The sequence below is a fragment of the Sturnira hondurensis genome, unplaced genomic scaffold (genome assembly GCF_014824575.4).
Source record: "Sturnira hondurensis isolate 20B ecotype Veracruz unplaced genomic scaffold, ASM1482457v3 Scaffold0006413, whole genome shotgun sequence".
NCBI classification, from domain to species: domain Eukaryota; kingdom Metazoa; phylum Chordata; class Mammalia; order Chiroptera; family Phyllostomidae; genus Sturnira; species Sturnira hondurensis.
This window is the reverse complement of record NW_028079044.1, coordinates 12,162,804-12,184,409: the sequence shown is the minus strand read 5'-3', so window position 1 is coordinate 12,184,409 and position 21,606 is coordinate 12,162,804. Positions and strand designations below refer to the sequence as shown.

General features: G+C 35.8%; 1 protein-coding gene and 1 non-coding gene across 2 annotated transcripts in view; one reads left to right on the top strand and one right to left on the bottom strand.

The window, feature by feature from the left end:
* The window catches only part of EHBP1 (EH domain binding protein 1), a 361,085-nt gene that overhangs the window by 101,614 nt on the left and 237,865 nt on the right, over positions 1-21,606 (bottom strand). Inside the window, exons 12-14 of the mRNA XM_037049039.1 lie at positions 15,928-16,106; positions 15,274-15,322; positions 10,052-10,971 (exon numbers count right to left, since the gene is read on the bottom strand). Coding sequence (XP_036904934.1) covers positions 10,052-10,971; positions 15,274-15,322; positions 15,928-16,106 — 1,148 coding nt within the window. The remainder of the gene's footprint in view (positions 1-10,051; positions 10,972-15,273; positions 15,323-15,927; positions 16,107-21,606) is intronic.
* LOC118989017 (small nucleolar RNA SNORA3/SNORA45 family) lies at positions 11,201-11,330 on the top strand. The gene has a single exon (XR_005066917.1). It is a non-coding gene; the product is annotated as a small nucleolar RNA SNORA3/SNORA45 family (small nucleolar RNA).

Genomic DNA, 21,606 nt, shown 5'->3' with positions numbered 1-21,606 from the left:
TTTGGGGCTCTCTATGTACAATATGTCATCTAAAACAATGACAGTTTTACTTCTTCCTTTCCAATTTGGATGCCTTTTATTTGTTCTTCCTGTCTGACTACCGTGGCTAGGACTTCCAGTACTATGTTGATTAGGAAAGGTGAAGGCAGACATCTGTCTTGTTACAATCTTAAGGGGAATGCTTATAATTTTGCCCATTGAGTATGATGCCAGCAGTGGATTACTCATATATGGCCTTTATTATGTTTAGGCCTGTTCATTCTATTCCAACTTTGCAGAGAGTTTTTATCATAAATGGGTGCTGGATTTTATCACAAGATTTTTGTACATCTATTGATATAATCATGTGGTTTTTATCCTTCATTTTATTTATGTGATGAATCACATTTATTGATTTGTGAATATTGTACCGTCCTTGCATTTCTGGAATAAATCTCACTTTATCATGGCATATCAACTTTTAGATACATTACTATATATGGTTTGCTAATACTGTGTTGAGGATTTTACCATCTATATTCATCAAGGATACTGGCCTGTAATTTTCTTACCTTGTAGTGCCTTTATCTGGTTTCAGAATTAGGATAATGCTGACCCCATGAAATGAGTTTGGGAGGCTTCCCTCCTCTTGAATTTTATGAAATAGTTTGAGAAGGAGAGGTGTTAGTTCTTCTACAAATGTTTATAAGTTCACTTGCTAAGCTATCTGGTCCAGGGCCTTTGTTTGTTGGGAGTTTTTGGATTACTGCTTCAATTTCATTAGGTATTATCTGTCTATTCAGATTCTGATTCTTCCTGATTCCTTTTTGGAAGATTGACTATTTCTACAAATATATCCATTTCATCCAGATTGTCCAGTTTGTTGGCCTATAATTGTTCATTTTTAAAAACAATCCTTTGTATTTTTGTGAAGTCAGTTGTTATTTCTGTTCTTTCATTTCTGATTTTATTTGGGTCCTTTCTCCTTTTCTCTTGATAAGTCTGGTTAAAGGTTTATCAACCTGGTTTATTTTTTCAGAGAACCAGCTCTTGGGTTCACTGATCTTCTGTATCATATTTTTAGACTCTATTTCATTTATTTCTGTTCTGACCATTATTCCCTTCCATTGACTCACTTTGGCTTTGTTGTTCTTTTCAAAGTTCCTTTAAATGTGAAGTTAGATTATTTGAGTTTTTTCTTATTTTTTTAAATAGTCCTGCAATGCTATAAATTTGTTTTAGGATGGCTTTCCCAGTGTCCCACAGATTTTGGATTGTGTCCTTATTTTCATTTGTTTCAAGGAATTTTTTGATATCTTCTTTGATTTCACTATTGACCCATATAATGTTTCATAACATGTTATTTAGCTTCCATATCTTTTGTCTTTGCAAGTTTTTCAGTGTTGTTCTGGTGATTGATTTCATTTTCATAGAACTGTGGTCAGGGAAGATGCTTGATATGACTTCAATCTTCTTAAATTTACTGAGACTTGTTTTGTGTCCTAGCATGGGGTCTATCTTAGTAAATGCTCCATGTGCCCTTGAAAAGTATGTATATTCTGTTGCTTTGGGGTGAAATGCTCTAAAGATATCAGTTAAATCCATTTGATCTAGTGTGTTGTCCAAGACTGCTGTCTCCTTATTGATTTTCCGCTGGGAAAATCTATCCATTGAAGTCAATGGAGTATTAAAACCCCCAACTATGACTGTATTTCTGTCTATCCTTTTATGTCCATAAAGATTTGCTTTACATATTTAGGTACTCCTGTGTTGCGTGCGTGTTTAGTAGGGTTATATTCTCTTTTTGGACTGTCCCATTTATCATTATATACTGTCCACTTTTGTGTTACTATAGGCTTGGTTTTATTTTATTTTTTTCTTTTTAATATATTTTATTGATCATGCCATTACAGTCATCCCATTCGCCCCCTTCATTCCCCTCCACCCTGCACACCCCCTCCCCCACCATTCTTCCCCCCCTTAGTTTATAACGTGTCTCAAGTTCTTTAGATTCCATATTTCCCCCACTATTCTTGCCCTCCCCCCTATCTATTTTCTACCCACTGTCTATGCTATTTTCTGTACCTTTTCCCCCCTTCTCCTCCTCCCACTCCCCTGTAGCTAACCTTCCATGTGTTCTTCATTTCTATGGTTCCACTCCTGATCTAGCTGTCCTCTTGCTTTGCTTTTGTTTTAGGTGTGGTTGTTAATAACTGTGAGTTTGCTGTCCTTTCACTGTTCATATTTTTCATCTTCTTTCTTTTTATATAAGTCCCTTTAGCATTTCATATAATAAGGGCTTGGTGATGATGAACTCCTTGAACTTGACCTTATCTGAGAAGCACTTTATCTGTCCTTCCATTCTAAATGAAAGTTTTGCTGGATAAAGCAATCTTGGCTGTAGGTCTTTGGATTTCATGACTTGGAATACTTCTTTCCAGCCCCTTCTTGCCTGTAAGGTCTCTTTTGAGAAATTTGCTGACAGTCTGATGGGTACTCCTTTGTAGGTGACTGTCTCCTTATCCCTTGCTTCTTCTAGGATTCTCTCCTTCATTTTCATCTTGGCTAATGTAATTATGATGTGTCTTGGTGTGTTCCTTCTTGGGTCCAACTTCTTTGGGACTCTCTGAGCTTCCTGGATTTCCTGGAAGTCTATTTCCTTTGCCAGACTGGGGAAGTTCTCCTTTATTATTTGTTCAAATACGTTTTCCACTCGTGGCTGTTTCTTTTCCCCTTCTGGTACCCCCATAATTCGGATGTTGGAATGTTTAAAGATGTCCTGGAGGTTCCTAAGCCTCTCCTCATTTTTTTGGATTCTCATTTTTTCATCTTTTCTGGCTGGATGTTTTGTTCTTCCTTCTGGTCCATTCCATTGATTTGAGTCCCAGTTTCCTTTCCATCACTATTGGTTTCCTGTGCGTTTCCCTCCATTTCAATTAGTTTAGCCTTCATATGTTCCTCTAATTTGTGACTATAATCAACCAGTTCTGTGAGCATCCTGATCACCAGTGTTTTGAACTGTGCATCTGATAGGTTGGCTATCTCTTGGTTGCTTAGAATTATAGGCTCTGGGGCTTTGAGCTGTTCTTGAGCCATAATATTTTGGTCTGTTCGCACCTGTTATGTAGTGAGTGGCAGAGCCCCAGGTGTTCACCAGGGCGGGGCAACCCAATTGCTGGGTTGTGACACTGCATGTGGGGGTGGGGTTAGAGAGGGGCAATGGCGTTTGTTCTGCTCTCTTGTGGATTTTGGTCTCCTCTGCTGCTTCCCACAAGCACACTGGGTCCCCCTCGTGCCGGTTCCCAGGTGTGTGGGCCTGTGCACTGTCCAGCACCCTGTGGGTCTCTCCAACAAACTCTCTGTGAGCCTGGGAGCTTCTCCCTGCACCTCGACTCCGAAAGTTTTTCCAATTGGTGCCTTTAGGTTTTAATTCCCGTTGCTGGGGCCCTGGCCTGTGTGGTCTGTCTCACTGCTCACTCCTTTGCCTGGTTTATCTGAATGTGAATGTGTGACCATGGTCAGCCAGCTTCCTTGTGCCCACACTGGGTTCGCCCATTGCCACCCCACACCTGGGATCTGCCAACCGCTGACTACACGTCTGGGTCTGGCCACTTTTTCCTGTGCAACCCTGCTCCGCCAGCCACTGGCTCTGCCCCTCTTACTGGTCTGGCTGAACAGTTCAGTGCTGTTGGATTTCCATACTGTTCAATTTTTTTGTGTTCTGGCGGCATTTTTGTTACTAAAACTATGTTGTCTTTAAACTTGGTTGTGCGAGGAGGTACAGTGTTTCCACCTATGCCTCCATGTTGGCGAGAAGTCCTCTAGGATTGGTTTTAAAGTCTATTTTGTCAGATATAAGTACTGCTACCCCAGCTCTTATTTCTTTTCCATTTGCATGAAATATCTTTTTCCAACCCTTTACTTCTAGTCTGTATGTATCTTTCAATCAGAGATGGGTCTCTTGGAGGCAGCATATATATAGGCCTTGTTTTCTTATTCATTCCGCTACCTTATGTCTTTTGGTTGGAGCATTTAAGCCATTCATATTTAAGGTGATTATTGGTAGAAATGTTATGTAGTGCCATTTTATTGTTAGACTATATTCCTCTGTTGTTGTTGTTGTTCTTCATTTTTTAAAAAAGACTTTATTCATTTATATTTATAGAGAGGGGAAGGGAGGGGGAGGGAGAGAAAAGGTGAGGCACATTGATGTGCCAGTGAAACATCAACAGATTGCCTCTTGCAAGCCCCCAACCAGGTACTTGCCCTGACTGGGAATTGAACTAGCAACATTAAGCTTTGTAGTACAATGTCCATCCCAGTGAGCCACACCAGTTAGGGCTCTTCTTAAAGAAAGTCCTTTAACATTTGTTGTAATATTGGTTCAGGGTTAACAAACTTCTTTAGCTTTTTCTTCTCTGGGAAGCTCCTTATTTCTCCTTTGATTTTAAATGATAGCCTTGTTGAGTAAAGGGCCCTTTGTTGTAGGTCTTTGCTTTTTATCACCTTGAAAATTTTGCCACTCCCTTCTGGCCTGAAATATTTTTGTTGAATTAATCAGATGACAATCTAATTGGTGCTCTCTTGTAGGTAATACCTGCTTTTCTTTTGTGAGTTTTAGCAATCTTTGTTTGTCTTTAAGCCTTGTCATCTTAATTATGGTATGTCTTGGCATAGACCTCTTTGGGTCCAACTTGTTTGGGACTGAGTTTCTTGGACTTGTGTGATTTTTTTCCTTTACCAGATCAGGGAATTTTCTAGTCATTATTTCTTCAAATAAGTTCTCAATCCCTTGCTTACTCTCTTCTCCTAGTATTCCCATTATACAGTTGTTGTAATGCTTCATGCTGTCCAAGGTGTTTCTTAACCTCTCATTGTTTAATTCTTTTTTCCTTTTCCTGCTCTGCCTAATTGTTTTTCTTTTCTTTTCTTTCTTTTTTTCAATTTATTTATCTTTAGATGGGAAAGGAAGGGGAGAGGGAGAGATATATCAATGTATAAGTTGCCTCTCATGAGTTCCCTGTGGGGAACTGGCCTATAACCCAGGCATGTGCTGTGACTTGGAATTGAATCATGATCCTTTGGTTCACAGGCCCACACTCAATGCACTCAGCTACACCAGCCTGGGCTGCCTAATTGTTTTTCTACATTGTCTTCTAAATCACTAATTCAGTCCTCTGTTCATCTAACCTTTTTATTCCTTCCAGCGTATTATTTGTCTCAGACATTGCATTCTTTATTTCTGATTGATCCTTTTATATGGTTTCTATGTCTTTTTTCATGCTGTTGAGTATCCTTATAATCATTACTCTAAACTCAATATCTGATAAATTGTTTACTTCCATTTCATCTAGTTTTTCTGGAAAATCATCTTCTTTTTTCATTTGGGGTCTGTTTCTTTGTCTTCACACTTTGATGCTTCTTTTTATTTTCCTACTTAGACACTAAACTAACCAGCCACTAAACCAATCAGTTGATGAACTAACCAATCTGTAATCAGCAGTCAGTCTTAAGTACCACAGGGTGGGAAAGAGTAATTTTTGAGAGTGGGGCTATTGCTTCCCCTCAGGCTGATGCCTTTCAGAGTGGAGTGCTCTGCTGAGAGAGAAGGCTCCTACAGTGTGGGAGATGACTCAGCACAGGGATTCCGGCAGCTGTTGCTTCACTTCTCTCCCCAAAGCTACCAAACCCAAACTCTCTTTAAGTGTCTATAGTCCGCTCTGCCCTCCCTTGCCAGCACCCAGGGTAAGTGGCTCCAAGTGAAATTTTGTGCATTGGCCCTTTAGGAGGCTGTCTGCATCTCTAGCTGTCTCTCCCTGGCTGACAGAACTTTTGCTGCTTTTCACAGCTAGATGTTATCTGGGTTCCTTTCCCCTCTGGTGCTGTAGGCTGGGGGCCCAGCTTGGGGTTTAGACCTTACACATCTCAGGGTAAACCCTCTAGCTTATGTAATATCCCTCTGGTACTTCAGCCACTGCCCATGGGAGATTAGCCAGCCCTCTCACGTCTCTTTCCTACTTCCTACCAGTCATGTTGTGGTGAAGTAGTTTATTCTTTCTGGCCGTGGTTATAAGGTTTCTTTCCCCTAATATTCAATTGATTATTCAAAATGATTTCTCTACAATTTAGGTGTAATTCCAGATTGGTCCTGGGAGGAGGTTAGTGTAGCTTCTACTTACTCCTCTGCCATCTTGGATCTCAAGATTACACATAAATTCTTATACATAGCTGTGACTATCTCCTTAGGAAAAATGTTTATCAATGAGATAAACATTTTTAAGGAACTTAATGTACACTGCTAAATTGCCTTTCATTAAAGCTGACTGCCTTACATTTGAGCTATGATTATTCTCAGTGCTATTATGCTAAAAAAACAAAGAGATACTGTAACTATAAAGTTTATGAGCATAGACTTCAGACCAAGACAATGCTGATTTTCAGTTTGAATGTTAATGGTTACTATGTGATCTTAGCCAACTCTGTAAACCCCAGTTTTCCATATCAAATATAGGATTCAACCCCTTACTTCATTGTAAGTTTAAGAAAAATGTGTTAGATGTGTAATGGTAATCACATTTTTAGCCACTTAAGTGTGCAACATTATGACTTTGCTAAGTCTATACAGCCATATCACATTATCAAGTTTCTTATACTCTACTGCTATTATTAGACTCATGATTATTTTATGAACTACTAAGAAAGAACACTGCCAATTAAACTCTTACTATCTACTGTAAGAAACATCTTGATTTCAGAGTTATAAAAGAATACATATCTTACAGTTGATGAACTACAGTATAAAAAAACCCAGATTTTTAACTACGGTATCCCACATTTAACTGCTATATTAAAATTAACAAAAAACACCTATGAAGCATTAGCATCTATATGAAAACTTTTGGTGCCAGGCAATGCTTTGCCAAAAAAATGTAAATATATCCTAAGAAAATTTTGAACAAAAAACTAATAGCCAATAAACATGTATGGAGCTGTAAGCAGATGTTGCTTCTATCATCCTATGGGTTTACTGTACATGACTTAAATCATATGAATAAAATCACAGCATGATAGAGTTTTAGAGCTAAAAGGGCCATTAGACATGATTTCATTTCACATACGTAGAAAATAAGATTTAAAGAATTTAAATGGCTAGTTAATATATTACATTGGTAATCACAGGCAAAGCCAAGAGGAGAATCCTGGTTTACTGATTCCTAGTCCAGAGTATTTTAAAATTCTAAAGGGTAATTAATTTCTAGATTTAATTAAATATATTCACCTTAAAATCAAAATATAAGGAAAATCTGTGAACAATAAAAAATAAATGAAACATTAAAAGTAAAATCTGTGTTGGGTATTAGAGTTTAGGACCACCAAATTCTGCAACTGTCAATCACTAGATGTTCATTGATTATCCACTATGTAAGTACACTAAGATATCCTGAAGCCTTCTTTTATCCTGAAAGTTTATGTACTTCGATTTGAGACCCTTTGATTTGAGATTTTTTATTAGGAGAACAGAGGCTTGCTTTATTAGCTACTACTATATTTCTTTTAATTATTTTTTCTTATTAAACAGAGATCAAGTATTTTCTTAAAAATTTGTTGACTGATTTTAGAGAGAAGAGGAAGGGAGAGAAAGAGAAAGAGAGAAAAAAATGGCTTTGTCTTTTTACTTATTCATGCATTCATTGGCTGATTCTTGTATGTGCCCTGACCAAGGATCAAACTCACAGCCTTGGCATAATGAAATGATGCTCTAACCAACTGAGTTAGCCAGCCAGGGCTACTATATTTCTTTGATCTTAAGAAGCACATTTTTTCTTAACACTTCTGAAAATTTAAAATTGATGGTATCTTATAATCTCTGTCTTACATATAGTCACCAATGCCTACATATGTATGTGCTTGATATTTTTGGTGGTATCACTGCAATTCCTTGATATTTCAATTAATAACCACTTTAGTACTACTTGAGAGTGGAAATTAACTCCAGGTTATTGTCTAAAAATCTTTGTTGGGACTTTCCAGTAAGGTCAAGAAAGCACTATTATGAATGAGTATTACTGAGAAGAAAAATCCCACAGACAATTATGGAGAATGCTGTAATTCAGAGATTTTATAACTTTTGGTTTCAGAATCCCTTTATATACTCAAAAATTACAGAGGATCCCCAAAAGCTTTTGCTTATGTAGGTTATATCTACCAATGTTTGTCATTTAAAAAATTAAAAAATAATTATTTAGTCATTCCTTTACAAATAGCTATACTAAACCCATCAGATGTTCTTCTAATAACTTTGAGGTCTCTGAACTTGGAGAGCCTCAGCTGTCACTGGTCGTACTTAGAGAACCACTGCTATAATATGATACCTCTGATGGCACAGAGAACAGTGTGTGGGAATATAGGAACAGCAAAAACTTTAAACCTAAAAGTGATTCAGAAGAGCTGGATTCTAAATTCTAATTCTAAACTGATTACACATTATTTTCCTTTTATGTATACATGAATATGATTTAAAAACTCCATATGTAAATAAGTCTAAAAGAACTCTTTCAATAGGTATAAAATAAAAATTCTATATGATAAGGAAAACATGACAGTGTTTTTCTTTCTTTGTGGTACATAAAATAATGATATATATATTTTAATTGATGGTATCATAGATTCACTCAAATACAATAAGTATCATTAGATCAAATTTGCACTATATTTTCTCTTCAGGAGAAGTCTGATATTACTGGGATTTTTATCTGCAAGTAATCATGGGATTGAAAATACCAATTACAATGCAACCTACACACTGAAGAAAATGCTTTAAATGGTAAATATCTGTATACATTTCAGAATGATATTATTACTAAATAAAATACTGAAATATCTTTTATTTACTTATATTAAAATAGTCTGTTTTAATAGGTTATAATATATATATTTAATCCTCCTTTGAAGATATGTTTTTATTGATTTCAGACAGAGGAAGGGAGAGAGAGAACCATGGATATGAGACAGAAATATCAATTGGTTTACCTCCTGTATGCACCCCAACCAGAGATTGTACCTGAACCTAGGTATGTTTCCTGATGAGGCATCAAATCTGTAACCTTTTAGTGCATGGGATGACACTCTAATGAACTGAACTACCCAGCCAGAGCAGTAATATTTTGATTTGAAAAGTTTGACATTCTTATTTTTCACTCTTGAAATTAGATTTATTCGTAGGCTTAAAATATTATATTATAAACTTTAATTAAAGAGCAGGTATATGAGTTCTGTCCAGAAAAAAACCCAGCCATTGTTAATATCCTGAAAACAGTTTGTGTGACACCAATGTAACCTGGCAGCTAAGGAGAACAGACTGGAACGCACATGTGTGAACAATGATGACTTCACTGTACTAGTCAGTGGGGGAGTTAGACACCATTGAGTAAGCATGTGTACTGTGTGGCCATCGTTTTCAAAATGATTGAGCAAGTGGAGCAATGAATCTGTATCAGATTTTGCGTTAGGCCTGAGCATTCCTCTACGAAAACTATTCGGATGATTCAAAAAGCTGCAGCTGCAGGCAACTGGTGATTGGCAGCTTCATCTTGACAATATACCCAGTCATACATCACGCTTCATGCAAAGTTTTTTGGCAAAACATCATATCACCCAGGTGACTCAGCCCCCTTACAGCCCAGATTTGGCACCCTGCAACTCTGACTTTTCCCAAAACTAAAATAAGCTTTGAAATGGAAGAGATCACAGACTGTTGGTGAGAACCAGGAAAATATGATGCGGTAGCTGATGGTTACTGGGAGAACTGCATAAGGTCCTGCAGTGCCTACTGTGAAGGGGACTGAGGGGTCATTGTCCTGTGTACAATGTTTCGTGTATCTTGTGTCTTATTCAATAAATGTCTCTATTTTTCATATTACATGGCTGGTTACCTTTTGGACAGACCTTGTATTTCAGATTTTTTTAATAATGGGAATTATACTTCACCTTTACTCATTCGTAACATTTTAAAGTGTTCTATGAATACAGAGGAAAAAATAAAATAAAATAACAACTAAATATATATATTTACCATTCTAAGTCACTTACCTGGACTGTTTTTGCAGAATGATCTGAATGATTTAAAGTGGTTCTATCAGCATCTGGATCAGACTCTGTCTGTCTCAGGGAAGTACGCTTTTTCTTCGCAAGATCTACATCTCTACTGTATGAGTATCCAAGTTTAGATGTGGGAGATAAGCTTGGTTTTTTGATAGGTGATTCAGGATCTGATCTGCATTCTAATGGTTTAGAATTCTCTAATTTTTCTTGCTCCAAGTCACTACTGACGTCTAGAGTCTGAAACTTATGCTCGCCCATCACCTCATACATAAAGGGTGGAGACACATCCTTCTTTTTATCGCTAACACATAAATCACTTAATTCTAGATTCTCAGCTTTTGATAACCTCTTCTTGCTTAACAAAACTGGCCCGTGAGTTGAATCTGTATTGTAACATATTCCAGGGTCATCGGATCCTGAAGTCCTCCCAGAGCTCTGCTGGGACTTTTGAGGCTCTGTGTCACTTTTAGTCCTGCGAGAGTAAGGGGAGGCTGTGCTTGGACTAAGATGATCATCAGGAGTCTGATGTTCACTTTCTGACTCTCCAACCCCACTATCATTTACAAATACAGAGTCATCCTGTGATAAGAAGTCTACAGCTGCACTGGTAGGCTGCTGCAGGTCAGGCTCCTGTTTTAGATCACTAAGCTCTGCATAGAATTTTTCTTGATCAATAGAACTGTTTGTATCTGTTTCATAATTTCCAACTTTATATGTACTTTTACTGCTGTTTTCCTCTATCTGAACAACATTTAGTTCTTGGCCACTGAAATGTGCCCTTATTTGATACAGGTAAGTCATAACAGTCAGTTTGTCAGGAATTGCTAATAAAACCATATCAGAAGGCTCCAATAACCGGGAAATTCCTATGCTGGCAAATCCATCATATGCCTTCAAAGGAAGGAAAAACAAAAGATATATTGAACAGTTCAGATAATCCATACATTTTTAAAACAGCAAAACAATGGATGTTTACTAGACCTAATATGGTGAGTATTTCACAATGTATACAAATACTGAATCATGCTGTACACCTGAAGCGGATATAATATTATATGTCAATTAAACCTCAAGAAAAGTATAAAAAATACATAAAACTAACTTACTATAAAGAAAAACAATTGAGGCTAGAGTCACACTTGGGTATAGCTATTGCCTTAGTGTGCCAGTGTCCTCGAAGAACAACTGCTGACCTTATTTACTGGCTCTGGGCCCCTATGGAATCGTCAGGCACCAGGTCAGTGACATGCATAAAAAAAAAACAAAACAGCCAAGTTTTAGTGGATTTTTGTTGTTGTTGGAGGGTACATGCTACTGACAGTATGCAACACAAGCAGAACAAAATTCCAAGTCATAAATTTTTAAAAGTGGGATAGATACAAGGGAAAAGATCCCTAATTAATAACAAATGAAATATTCTTTTCCAATAAAATAAACACAAAAAAAGTAAAACAAAAGAATCTTAGAATTGATTTTTTAAGATAAGAAACTAAGTATAAGAAATAATTCATCTGTAGTTTAATCATTCCTATCAACTTCTTTCTTCCATGGTCATGCAGCTGCAGTGAGTTGTGAAGAAAAAATACAGCGAGATATTCCAAAAGAACTAACTCCTAGATTACTTAGTATAAAATAAAAGAAAGTACTATTTAAGCCGAGAAACATAGAAACATTTTTTAAATGCTCAATTAAGACTGATTTTCATTATTAAAACAACAACTCATTTTCACTTCATCCATTTCGGAAAGAATGAAATGTTTTGAGTAGTACAACTTACTTGAGAATGTGAGGCTGCATTGTATTATTTTTGTTAGCCTTTAAATGACTGTGGCATATCAGGTTTTTCTAGTTTTGAAGAATCAAAGTGGTTTCTCAATTTACAATTAATTATTAGTATCCTGACCTAACCCTTGAAAACAGCACTGTGTTGCTAGGAAGCATTAAAAATATGGCTGAAGGTTTAGATATACTCTTGGAAAAAGTAAGGACCGTCTGTCTAGTTATATTCCTGTTTTGGGATCTAAAATGTCTGGTCTTTGTAAAAACCAGATTTTTGTAAAAAAGATGTAGGATCGTAACTCAAAGTTTTTCTTAAAAAAAGTTAGGAAATAATGTAACAATTTAGAAGAAATTGGTCTTTTGCACTTACATAGTAAAGTGCTTTTCTACCTTTGAATTTAATCCTTGTCTTGTATTCTCCTCCTATAGTTTAATAAATGTTGTGGAATAAGTTAGAAAGAAAATGAAAAGAAAATTGAGATATTAAAACCTCTTCAATTTTCACAGCACTGTATTTCATAATATAGGTACCTCAAAATATTTACTTGAGAGAATGGCTCAGTTGGTGTGCATGTTTAGGCCTGTTTGTTATTTTACGTGTCTTAGGAAAATTAAAGTCATTTTCCTTCTCATGTGTCCTGACAACTTGATTGACAGACATCAATTGCAGACCATCAGGAAAAGCACCACAGGCAGTATTCTAAACATTTCCCAATTATCTAAAACACTGACATATTGGTTAAGATCAGATCTCACAGGTAAATAACTTTATTCAGCACTTTTTACAGACCTGGGAAAATGATTAGCTTCCTTGTGGGGAATCTCCTGCTGGTGTTCTGCTTCATGTAGCAATTCATTTTATGCACACTAATTGCACTAAAAAAACATTTAAAAACAAACCAGGTTTCTTGTAAGTGAGGTCAAGACTTTATAAAGGAATTTTCCCATAGGTTAACCTCTTTTGCTGTCGCCAATCACCTACTATCTTTTTAGCTGTTAATGTGTGGCAGAAAAAAAGAGGTCTTTCAAAGAAAATGGTCTTATCCACTCCTTTAAGTTAATTAATTGGTAAGCAGGAGTCACTGCCAGTTAGTTACCTTATTCACCTGCACGAAACTTAACATAGGCATTGTTTCTTGTTCTGCTTGAAATCAAATCAAGGGCAGATGGGGTTATCAAGAAGAACTGTGTGAAGCTGGAAATATATCTGCAGGCAGCAACTGATACTCAATGTAGATATCAGGTAAGAAGTTGCAAAGTGAGGAAAAGACTGTGTAACAACAATTATCTATTGAATTGTGAAATAAATAGGATCATCAAAATTAAAATCCTTTTAAAAAGCCATGATTATCTGCCCTGGAAGATCTAATTGGGAAAAAAAAGTTAATGGGATATTCTCCTCTATGTAGTAATATGTAAATCCAATGTGTGCTCATCATCATTAAGCTCCTGAAAACATAATGTAAAGAAGTGTGACTTAAGCCTAAATGAGATTCCTCATTCTCTATAAAAATATATAGCTTGGTAAAATCAACAATGGCTCCTTTCCAAAATTTCAAACAGCAACCTGAAAGCTTCACTTTATTAAAATAATGATTTATTTTATAATGCTTTCACCTGCATTTAAATTAGCTTAGTATATCATTTAAATGGAAAAATGCAGGTAAAGAACTGTTACATATATAATTTAACTGATGAAAAACAAGTCATTTCACTTTTTTAGACATAAGCTCTCTAAAATTATACAAGAAATATTTCATAAGAATGACTCTGCAGCATGCTCACCATAAAGGTGATTTCTATAAAGAAAATTATACTGATTTTTAAAACTGATTTGAGAGAGAGAGAGGAAGTGGGGAAGAGAGAGACAAAGACATTTTGTTGATTCACTTACCTATGCATTCTTTCATTGCTTCTCCTATGTGCTCTGACTAGATGGAACCCACGACCTTGGCTTTCAGGGTCATTCTCTAACCAACTAACCTACTCTAGCCAGGCTATGCTGATTTTTTTAAGATTACCTTTATATGGGTAGCATATTCCAATTAAAAAATTAACAGGTTTAAAATGTGTTTCCCTAGGGCCAGCATCATACATTTGCAAAGAAATATAAATTTTATCATAGTAATACAAATTTTTTGTTTTAAAGAGCAATAAATGTAAAAAAATCAATTTAAATTCTCATGTGTTAACTGAACTTTTGTCAAGGTCCCCTTTATAGACTTTTTATTACTGGTGGTTTTAATTACCTAATTTAAACTAGTTTACAAACTTTAGTCTAGACCAAAGGTTATTAATCACTTTATCCCACGAATCCTTTTGGCAATGAACTCCTCAAAGTATTGTTTTATATGTATGAAACACATAGGATTACAAAAGAAGCCAATTATATTAAAACAATAAAACTAAAAATATTAGCAAAACTGTATTTGAGAACAGTGATATATATTTTTATGAATGCACTAAGTACTATAATTTTGAAGAAGTGATGAGCTTAAAAGTTATTTGTAGATATTTACAACTGTCAAGTAGCATGAAAATACCTGAGATGCTAAAGGTGACAAAGTCTCACTCAAGGCTAATACTACAGTAGTTTGTTGCCTAAGTTTATAATGGAAGGAAATGCTAAATTTCAGTTAAAGGATTGAGAAAAATATTTTTCCCCTAGCCATGTTCAAGGATGCCCTGAATTCTATTCATCAAGAAATCATGTTCTAAGACAATACATTTCATGAACTTATCAGTTGAAGAATTCAATTCAGCACACACAGAAAAATCCCAAACAACATTAATTGAGCACTACTGTGTGGTGAGTTAGGTGGTTCCCTCTTTTTACATGTCATGGTGTACTGCACATTGGCATAAGTAGTTAAGCCAACCTGCTGCCACAGTCAGCTGGCCTGGGGGGACTCCAGCAACTCAGCCTTTGCACAGCTACCTCGAAGGGTATAAGGATCAATATCCTTCACACACCGATTGGGAACCTCTGACCTCAGTATATTAATTAATCATGTGGGAAAAAGAAACCATTGTTCATATATTTTTGTTTCTAATATCATAGGCATTTTCTCGTGAAGAAAATGTACACCTGCCTGCATCCTCTCCCAACAGGTTTCTCTAAACTCCTGGTAGTTTACGACAGCACAATAGCTTTGGGTGCACTTTTTAAAAGTTAAATTCTGAATAAATGCAATATGCCTTAACAAATATTTAATAGTTAATGAAGTTTGTACACATAGTATAATCTGATGCCAGACTAGCACCTGTGACCTTTAAAGGTCGTGACAAGGAAGTGGACTACTTTCTGTAAGCTCCAGTTATAACCTCACAAAACAACCTCACTTTCTCCAAATTAATAAAAGCCTGCAGAGAAGCCAACACTGAAACTATGTACATTTTCTTGGCAGCTCTTACCTTTTTGTTGTTCTCTTTAATATCTTGAGGATTCAGAGATTTGTAGTCACTAAGGGAGGAAATGGCACAGTAGGGTATATGCAGTATTAGATAAAACAGCTGTTTTTAAAACAAACTGAATTTAAGAAATTGACATGCAATAATACCAAAGAGTGAGTAGCAATTCAATCAACAAAACTAATTATGTGGAAATTAAGAAAATAAATAAACAAACAAGTAAATACAGTGATAACATGTTTTATTGCCTGAGGCTTTCCATCTAAAAGAGAAGTTAAGGCATGGGATCAGACACTAGCCTTGACAACCAAATTAACCATGAGGTAATCTTTTATTGTCAATTTTCAAAGAGCTACAGGCTTATTTGTGTCACCTAATTTTAAGGGTAGCCCAATTTTCATAGTATTTCAAGTCAGTACACTATGAGAGATCAAGAGAAAAAATAATTTTAAGAAGACAGATAAGACTATTTTTAGGTATCAAGAAGAAAGAACTTTTCTTTCTGGCATGCACTTCTTTCCAAAAGAAGAAGTGCAAGTAATAAAAAAGAAATATAAAGTCAAGTATTCTAGGACATGTTAAAATTTGTTTTATTATTCTAAAAGCTGCCTTTTATTTTACAAAATATTTGTAGGGAATGGAAAAAACTTTACTTACATTAAATCTGGTCTAAAGTGGTGTAATATTGCACAAAAAGATAAACCATTTCTCCACGATGTAGTAAAATTGGTGATTTTCACTCCCCGATAGTTTTTTGTAACTTCTTTGCACCATGCAAGCAATGACTGACTAGCATTTGGCTTTCGCCCCAAAACAGGACTTGGAATAGGACTTGGCTAGAAAAAAGGAAAAGAAGAAAACATTAAAATAACCTAACCAAAGACAAATATTAACATTAACTGACCTTTCCATTGGGTTGACCAAAAAAAGTCTGTTTAGTTTTTTCTGTAAAATAAGAGACACATTTTTCATTTTCACCAATAACTTTATTATTTGAACATTTTGAGTATGTTCACTATCTCCCACATGGTATCATGTTGACTGTTCTCAATTAATGTCTCGATTTGATTGCAATAAATTTCAACTGTTCTGACTGTGGAGCATCGTCCAGTGAGAAATCTCCAGCACAAACTGCGCAACCCACTTTTGACACTTTCGATCAGTCATAGTACCCTCTCCACACACTGCACAAATCTTTTTCTTTTGTATTTCAGTTGTGTTATTTCCCTTCTTGAAATAATAAAACATAATATGCTGAAAATGCTGTGTATTTTCTTCCATTTTTCATATTAAAATGCCTACACAAAAAGTCACCAATTTTGTTGTTATTTTTTAAAGATTTTATTTATTCATCTTTAGAGGGGAAGGGAAGGAGAGAGGGAGAGAAACATCAATGTATGGTTGCCTCTCGTGCGCCCCCTGCTGGGAACTGGCCTGCAACCCAGGCATGTGCCCTGACTGAGAATCAAACTGTGATCCTTTGGTTGGCAGGTCCGTGCTCAATCCACTGAGCTATGCCAGCCAAGGTGATAAGTTATTTCTTAAACACATGCTGGTATGACAGCTGCCACAATACAATCTAAAAAAATTATTTCGAATGATGTTAAAGATAATAACTAAGCACTACTAGAGCCATCTTCCAAAGAATCCCAGTGAACTTTTTGGCCAACTCAATAGATCATTTGGACCTTTTGATGTCAGTTTAGGTCCTTCAAAGCTGTCAATTCAAGACAACTGTAACCTCCAAGAAAGAGACATGAATTACAAGTCATTATCCTCTGTTTTAGCTATGGCATTCACCTGACAAAGATGTAGATACAAAAGATTTTAAACTTATACAGAAGGAAAGGCTATATTGGTGGAAACACTATTAAAGTACTTAAATATTTTCAGGCTGAATATCTAACTCACACCCTAAAAAAATTTGCCCACATGCAAACATGTACAAATATAGTTCCTTTTTTGACTAGATTAAAGATTGTATTCAGAAGTCTAATAGTAGCACAAACTATTACTAATGGAGAGATTAAAATATAGTAATCATATGCAATTTAGATAGCACAACAATAATCACAATCAAACATACTTTCCATATAAATTTAATGATAGCAAAACAAATTTAGAGCTATTAGCAACATTCAGATGTTGGTAGCAACAGCACACAATGGTATTTTGGATGTGCTCAAAAATACCTTAAAATTATCACTTAGGAGTGCGTGTTTGTGTGTTTTTTAAATCTTATGCATATAATTGGTTTTCCCCTTGTTGCTATCCTTAAAACAAGAATGGTGACAACAAAACTAAGACTACAAAATAAGATTTTTTACCCTAAACTTTTATATTTCTTAAAACCATGTATTTTCTCTTACTGAACAACAACCACATTTTGTGATGGTAACTGTTAAGGCTGGTATAACTGAAAACTCAAAAACTACTAAATGTTTCTGGAATTTAAATCTTGCTATCAGTTAAGAGTGTTGGCTATAGACATAAAATAGAGGCCCTCTAAAATAAAGTGAAAGGAGAGTAATTAGTTATCCCTAATACTATTAAAGTTTAACTGCCACATAACTTATTTAAGAAAGACCAATGATGCCCCCACTTGACAAAAGCATGTTAGTGCTAAACAATTAAAATAATCAACCCTATACAATTTCGATTTATGCATTCATTACTCCTGTGGGGAGACTGCTAAAAAACACCAAGGATGTAATTTCTTAACTTTTTATTAACTGACAGATGAACAAATTATGTAAAAGACCATGAATCTAGCAAAGAGTTATAAATGATCTCCTATACAAAATCAATGCTGAAAAATTCACAATATAAAAATCAACAAATGTTGATTAATTCTGCTCAATGTGTACTAGGTAAAAATGAAATTCCCAATATAGTAAAATATTTACATATTTACCTTAGAATAAATAACAGCTCTCTTAACTATCAATCTAACATGTATAAAAATGAACTGTTACATCTTTCCACCTAGTGTTGACTTTTTAATGTGACTTTCAAATCCCTCTAGTCACTTAACTTGGAAGGAAAGTGGTGAGTAGTTTATGAATAAGCTAAGGGAACAATGAACTGGGCACAAATACATTTTCTCTTCCATTTTCTACTACTTAAAGGATTGTTTTCATTTAAGTATTTTTATGATCCAGCAATTCCTCTTCTAAGTATGAGAAGTCTGTCCATAAAGTATCTAGCCATGCACTATGTAAAAACATTTATTGAAGAAGATACAAGATACATGAAACACTATACAAACACTGACAATGATACCCTACTCTCCTTCAACGTAGGCACCTTGGGAACTCAAACAGTTCTCCCAATTGCCATCAGCTGCCCAGTTGTATTTTCCTGAATCTCATTGACAGTCTGAAATCTCTTCTCTTTCAAAGGTGGTTTTAGTTTTGGGAAAAGCCAAAAGTTGCAGGGCACCAAATCTGGACTATAGGGAAGCTCAGTCACCTAGGTTATTTGACGTTTCACAAAAAAACTCTGCATGACATGTGATACACCAGCAGGTGTGTTGTTTTAATGAAGCTGCCCATCACCAGTTGCCCACAGCTGTGGCTTTCTGAATCATCTGAATAGTTTCCATGGAGGAATGAATGTTCAAGCTTAATGCAAAATTTTATGTAGATTCATTGTTCTACTTGCTCAGTCATTTTGAAAATAAGACCCACACAGTACACAGGCTCACATGCTCACTCAATGGCATCTAACACTCTGACTAGTACAGTGAAGTCATCATTGTTCATGCATGTGCATTCCAGTCCACTCTCCTTGGCTGCCAAGTTACATCGATGTCATGCAAACCGTTCTCATTATATTAGCAATGGTTGTACTTTTTCTGGACATACCTCATATACCCCTAAAAATCTGAAAACAGTAATTTATAAACACATATGTACCCTTATATTCACTACAGCATTATTTATATGGCCTGACATGGAAACAACCTAAGTGTCCATAGACAGTTGACTGGATAAAGACGTGGTATATGCACACACACAATGGAATACTACTCAACTATAAAAATAATGTAATACTGTCACTTGTGACAACATGGATGGAGCTTCAGAGTTATTATACCAGGTGAAATCATTCAGATGGGAAAAAAAAAGTGTAATGTGGAATATAAAACAAGAGTAACAAATGAACTAACAAACCAAACCAAAACAAACTCACAGATATAGAAAACAAACTGGTGTTTACCAGAGGGAAGGAGGTGGGGGCAGGAAAAATTGAGTTAAAGAGATCAAATATGGAAGGAAACTAGTCTTTACATGGTGAGCACAAAATATGCAGATAATAAATTATAATGTATACCTGAAATTTATATAATGTTATTAACCATTGTTACATTAATAAATTAAATTCTTAAAAATGAAAAATATATTTTTCTGTATCAAATTATATTATTAAAGCATTGCTTCATTCCAAGTATGGATAGCATGTACACGGGCCAGGAATCTGCAACTATTGTTACACTGATTCAGTCTAATCATCAGTAGCATACATATAGGTAATGTACAAATGTGAGTCATCACCAATTACAATCTAAAGCAGCTTTCTGTACTTCAAAATTAAGAAAAACTCACCAGCTCTGGCTGGTGTAAGTGTAAGAAAAACTCACCAGATCTGGCTGGTGTAAGTGCTACACCAGTAAGTGCTACACCAGCCAGAGCTGGTGAGTTTTTCTTAATTTTGAAGTACAGAAAGCCGCTGAGGATTGAGCGCGAGCCTGAGAACCATACGATCGCTGTTCGATTCCCAGTCAGGGCACATGCCTGGGTTGCAAGCCAGTGCCCAGCAGGGGACACACGGGTGGCAACCATACTTTGATGTTTCTCTCCTTCTCTCCTTCCTTTCCTCTCTAACGATAAATAAAATCTTAAAAAAAAAAAAGAAAAACTCACCATGTCATGATGATGAACATACCCTTATTTCTAAGAAGGCTCAATATGAAAAGGCTGAAAAAATTACACTAAACTTTGGATTTATCCTAACACAAAACTCTTGCATTAAAACATCTCACAGGGATGCTTACTGCAGTGCCAAGAAAAAGAAGTCATATGTTTTGAAGAAACTGATGAAATCATAAGCCCTGCAAATGTTGGGTGAAGAGAAAGAAAATCCAAGTACAGCATTATTCAATGAATTATTCACTTCAGAACTACCCACCTTTCTTCTAATATTTTGCAGAGGATCACAAAGAAATACAAAATTAAATTATTTTTTAAATATTTTCTTTCTTTTTTTATTTTTAGAGAGAAGGGAAGGGAAGGAGAAAGAGAGGGAGAGAAACATCAATGCGTGGTTGCTTCTCACATGGCCCCACTGGGGACATGGCCTGCAACCCAGGCATATGCCCTGACTGGGAATCAAACCATGATGCTTTGGTTCAAAACCCACGCTCAATCCACTGAGCTACACCAGCCAGGGCCAGGTAAATTATTTTGAAACCTTTAATATAAATGGATGAAACTACTTGTTTCTTGCTATTACTGGCTCCTGATTTTGTAGTAAATGTGTCAGGTTGCTTTACTTCTCTGTGTCAGTTCTCTGTTATGGAAAAACCAAAGGAACTTTTTAGCCAATCCAATAAAACGGGGATTATAATGGTACTTTAAGAGTGTTAATGTAGTATCAAGATTTGCTCCCCCCTCCTCTCGTTCATTATGGTCATTACTACACTCTCCTTCAATCACTTTGAACCATAGTGACCTCTTTGCTATTCCTTGTAAACCTAACATGGTCCTATTTTACTGCATTTGCACAGATTGTTCCATTTGCAGAAGTGCTGTGCTCTAAGATAATTACTTAACTCCAATGCAACCATCTTCATTAGGGCTATTCTGACCATCCTATTTAATAATGCAACTTCATCACTATCACCCAACCCCAACAAAGCACTCCTGAGTCCTCTTACCTTACTCTATTTCTTCCATAGTACTTAACTATCTTCTCATGGTTCATATACTTTATTTTGGCTTATTTATTTAACAAAATATGCTTACTGTTAATGCTTATTACCTCTCCAGCCTCCTAAATAAAAGGGCTATGATGGCAGCAATTTTCGTTCATTTTATTTATTAACTGATCCCGAGTGTGCAGAATAGTTCCTGGAACATAGCAGGCATTCGGTAAATTCTGCTAAATGAATAAATTCATGCAAATACACTTAGCATAATGTATAGCACATAGTAACTACTCAGTAAATGTTAACTGCAATTATTATTACTACTCCCAGTGCATTACAGGCACTTAAATTCCAATTTTTGAGAGTCTTTTGGAAACTTTAAAGGCCATGAATTTCTTCAAGATAGA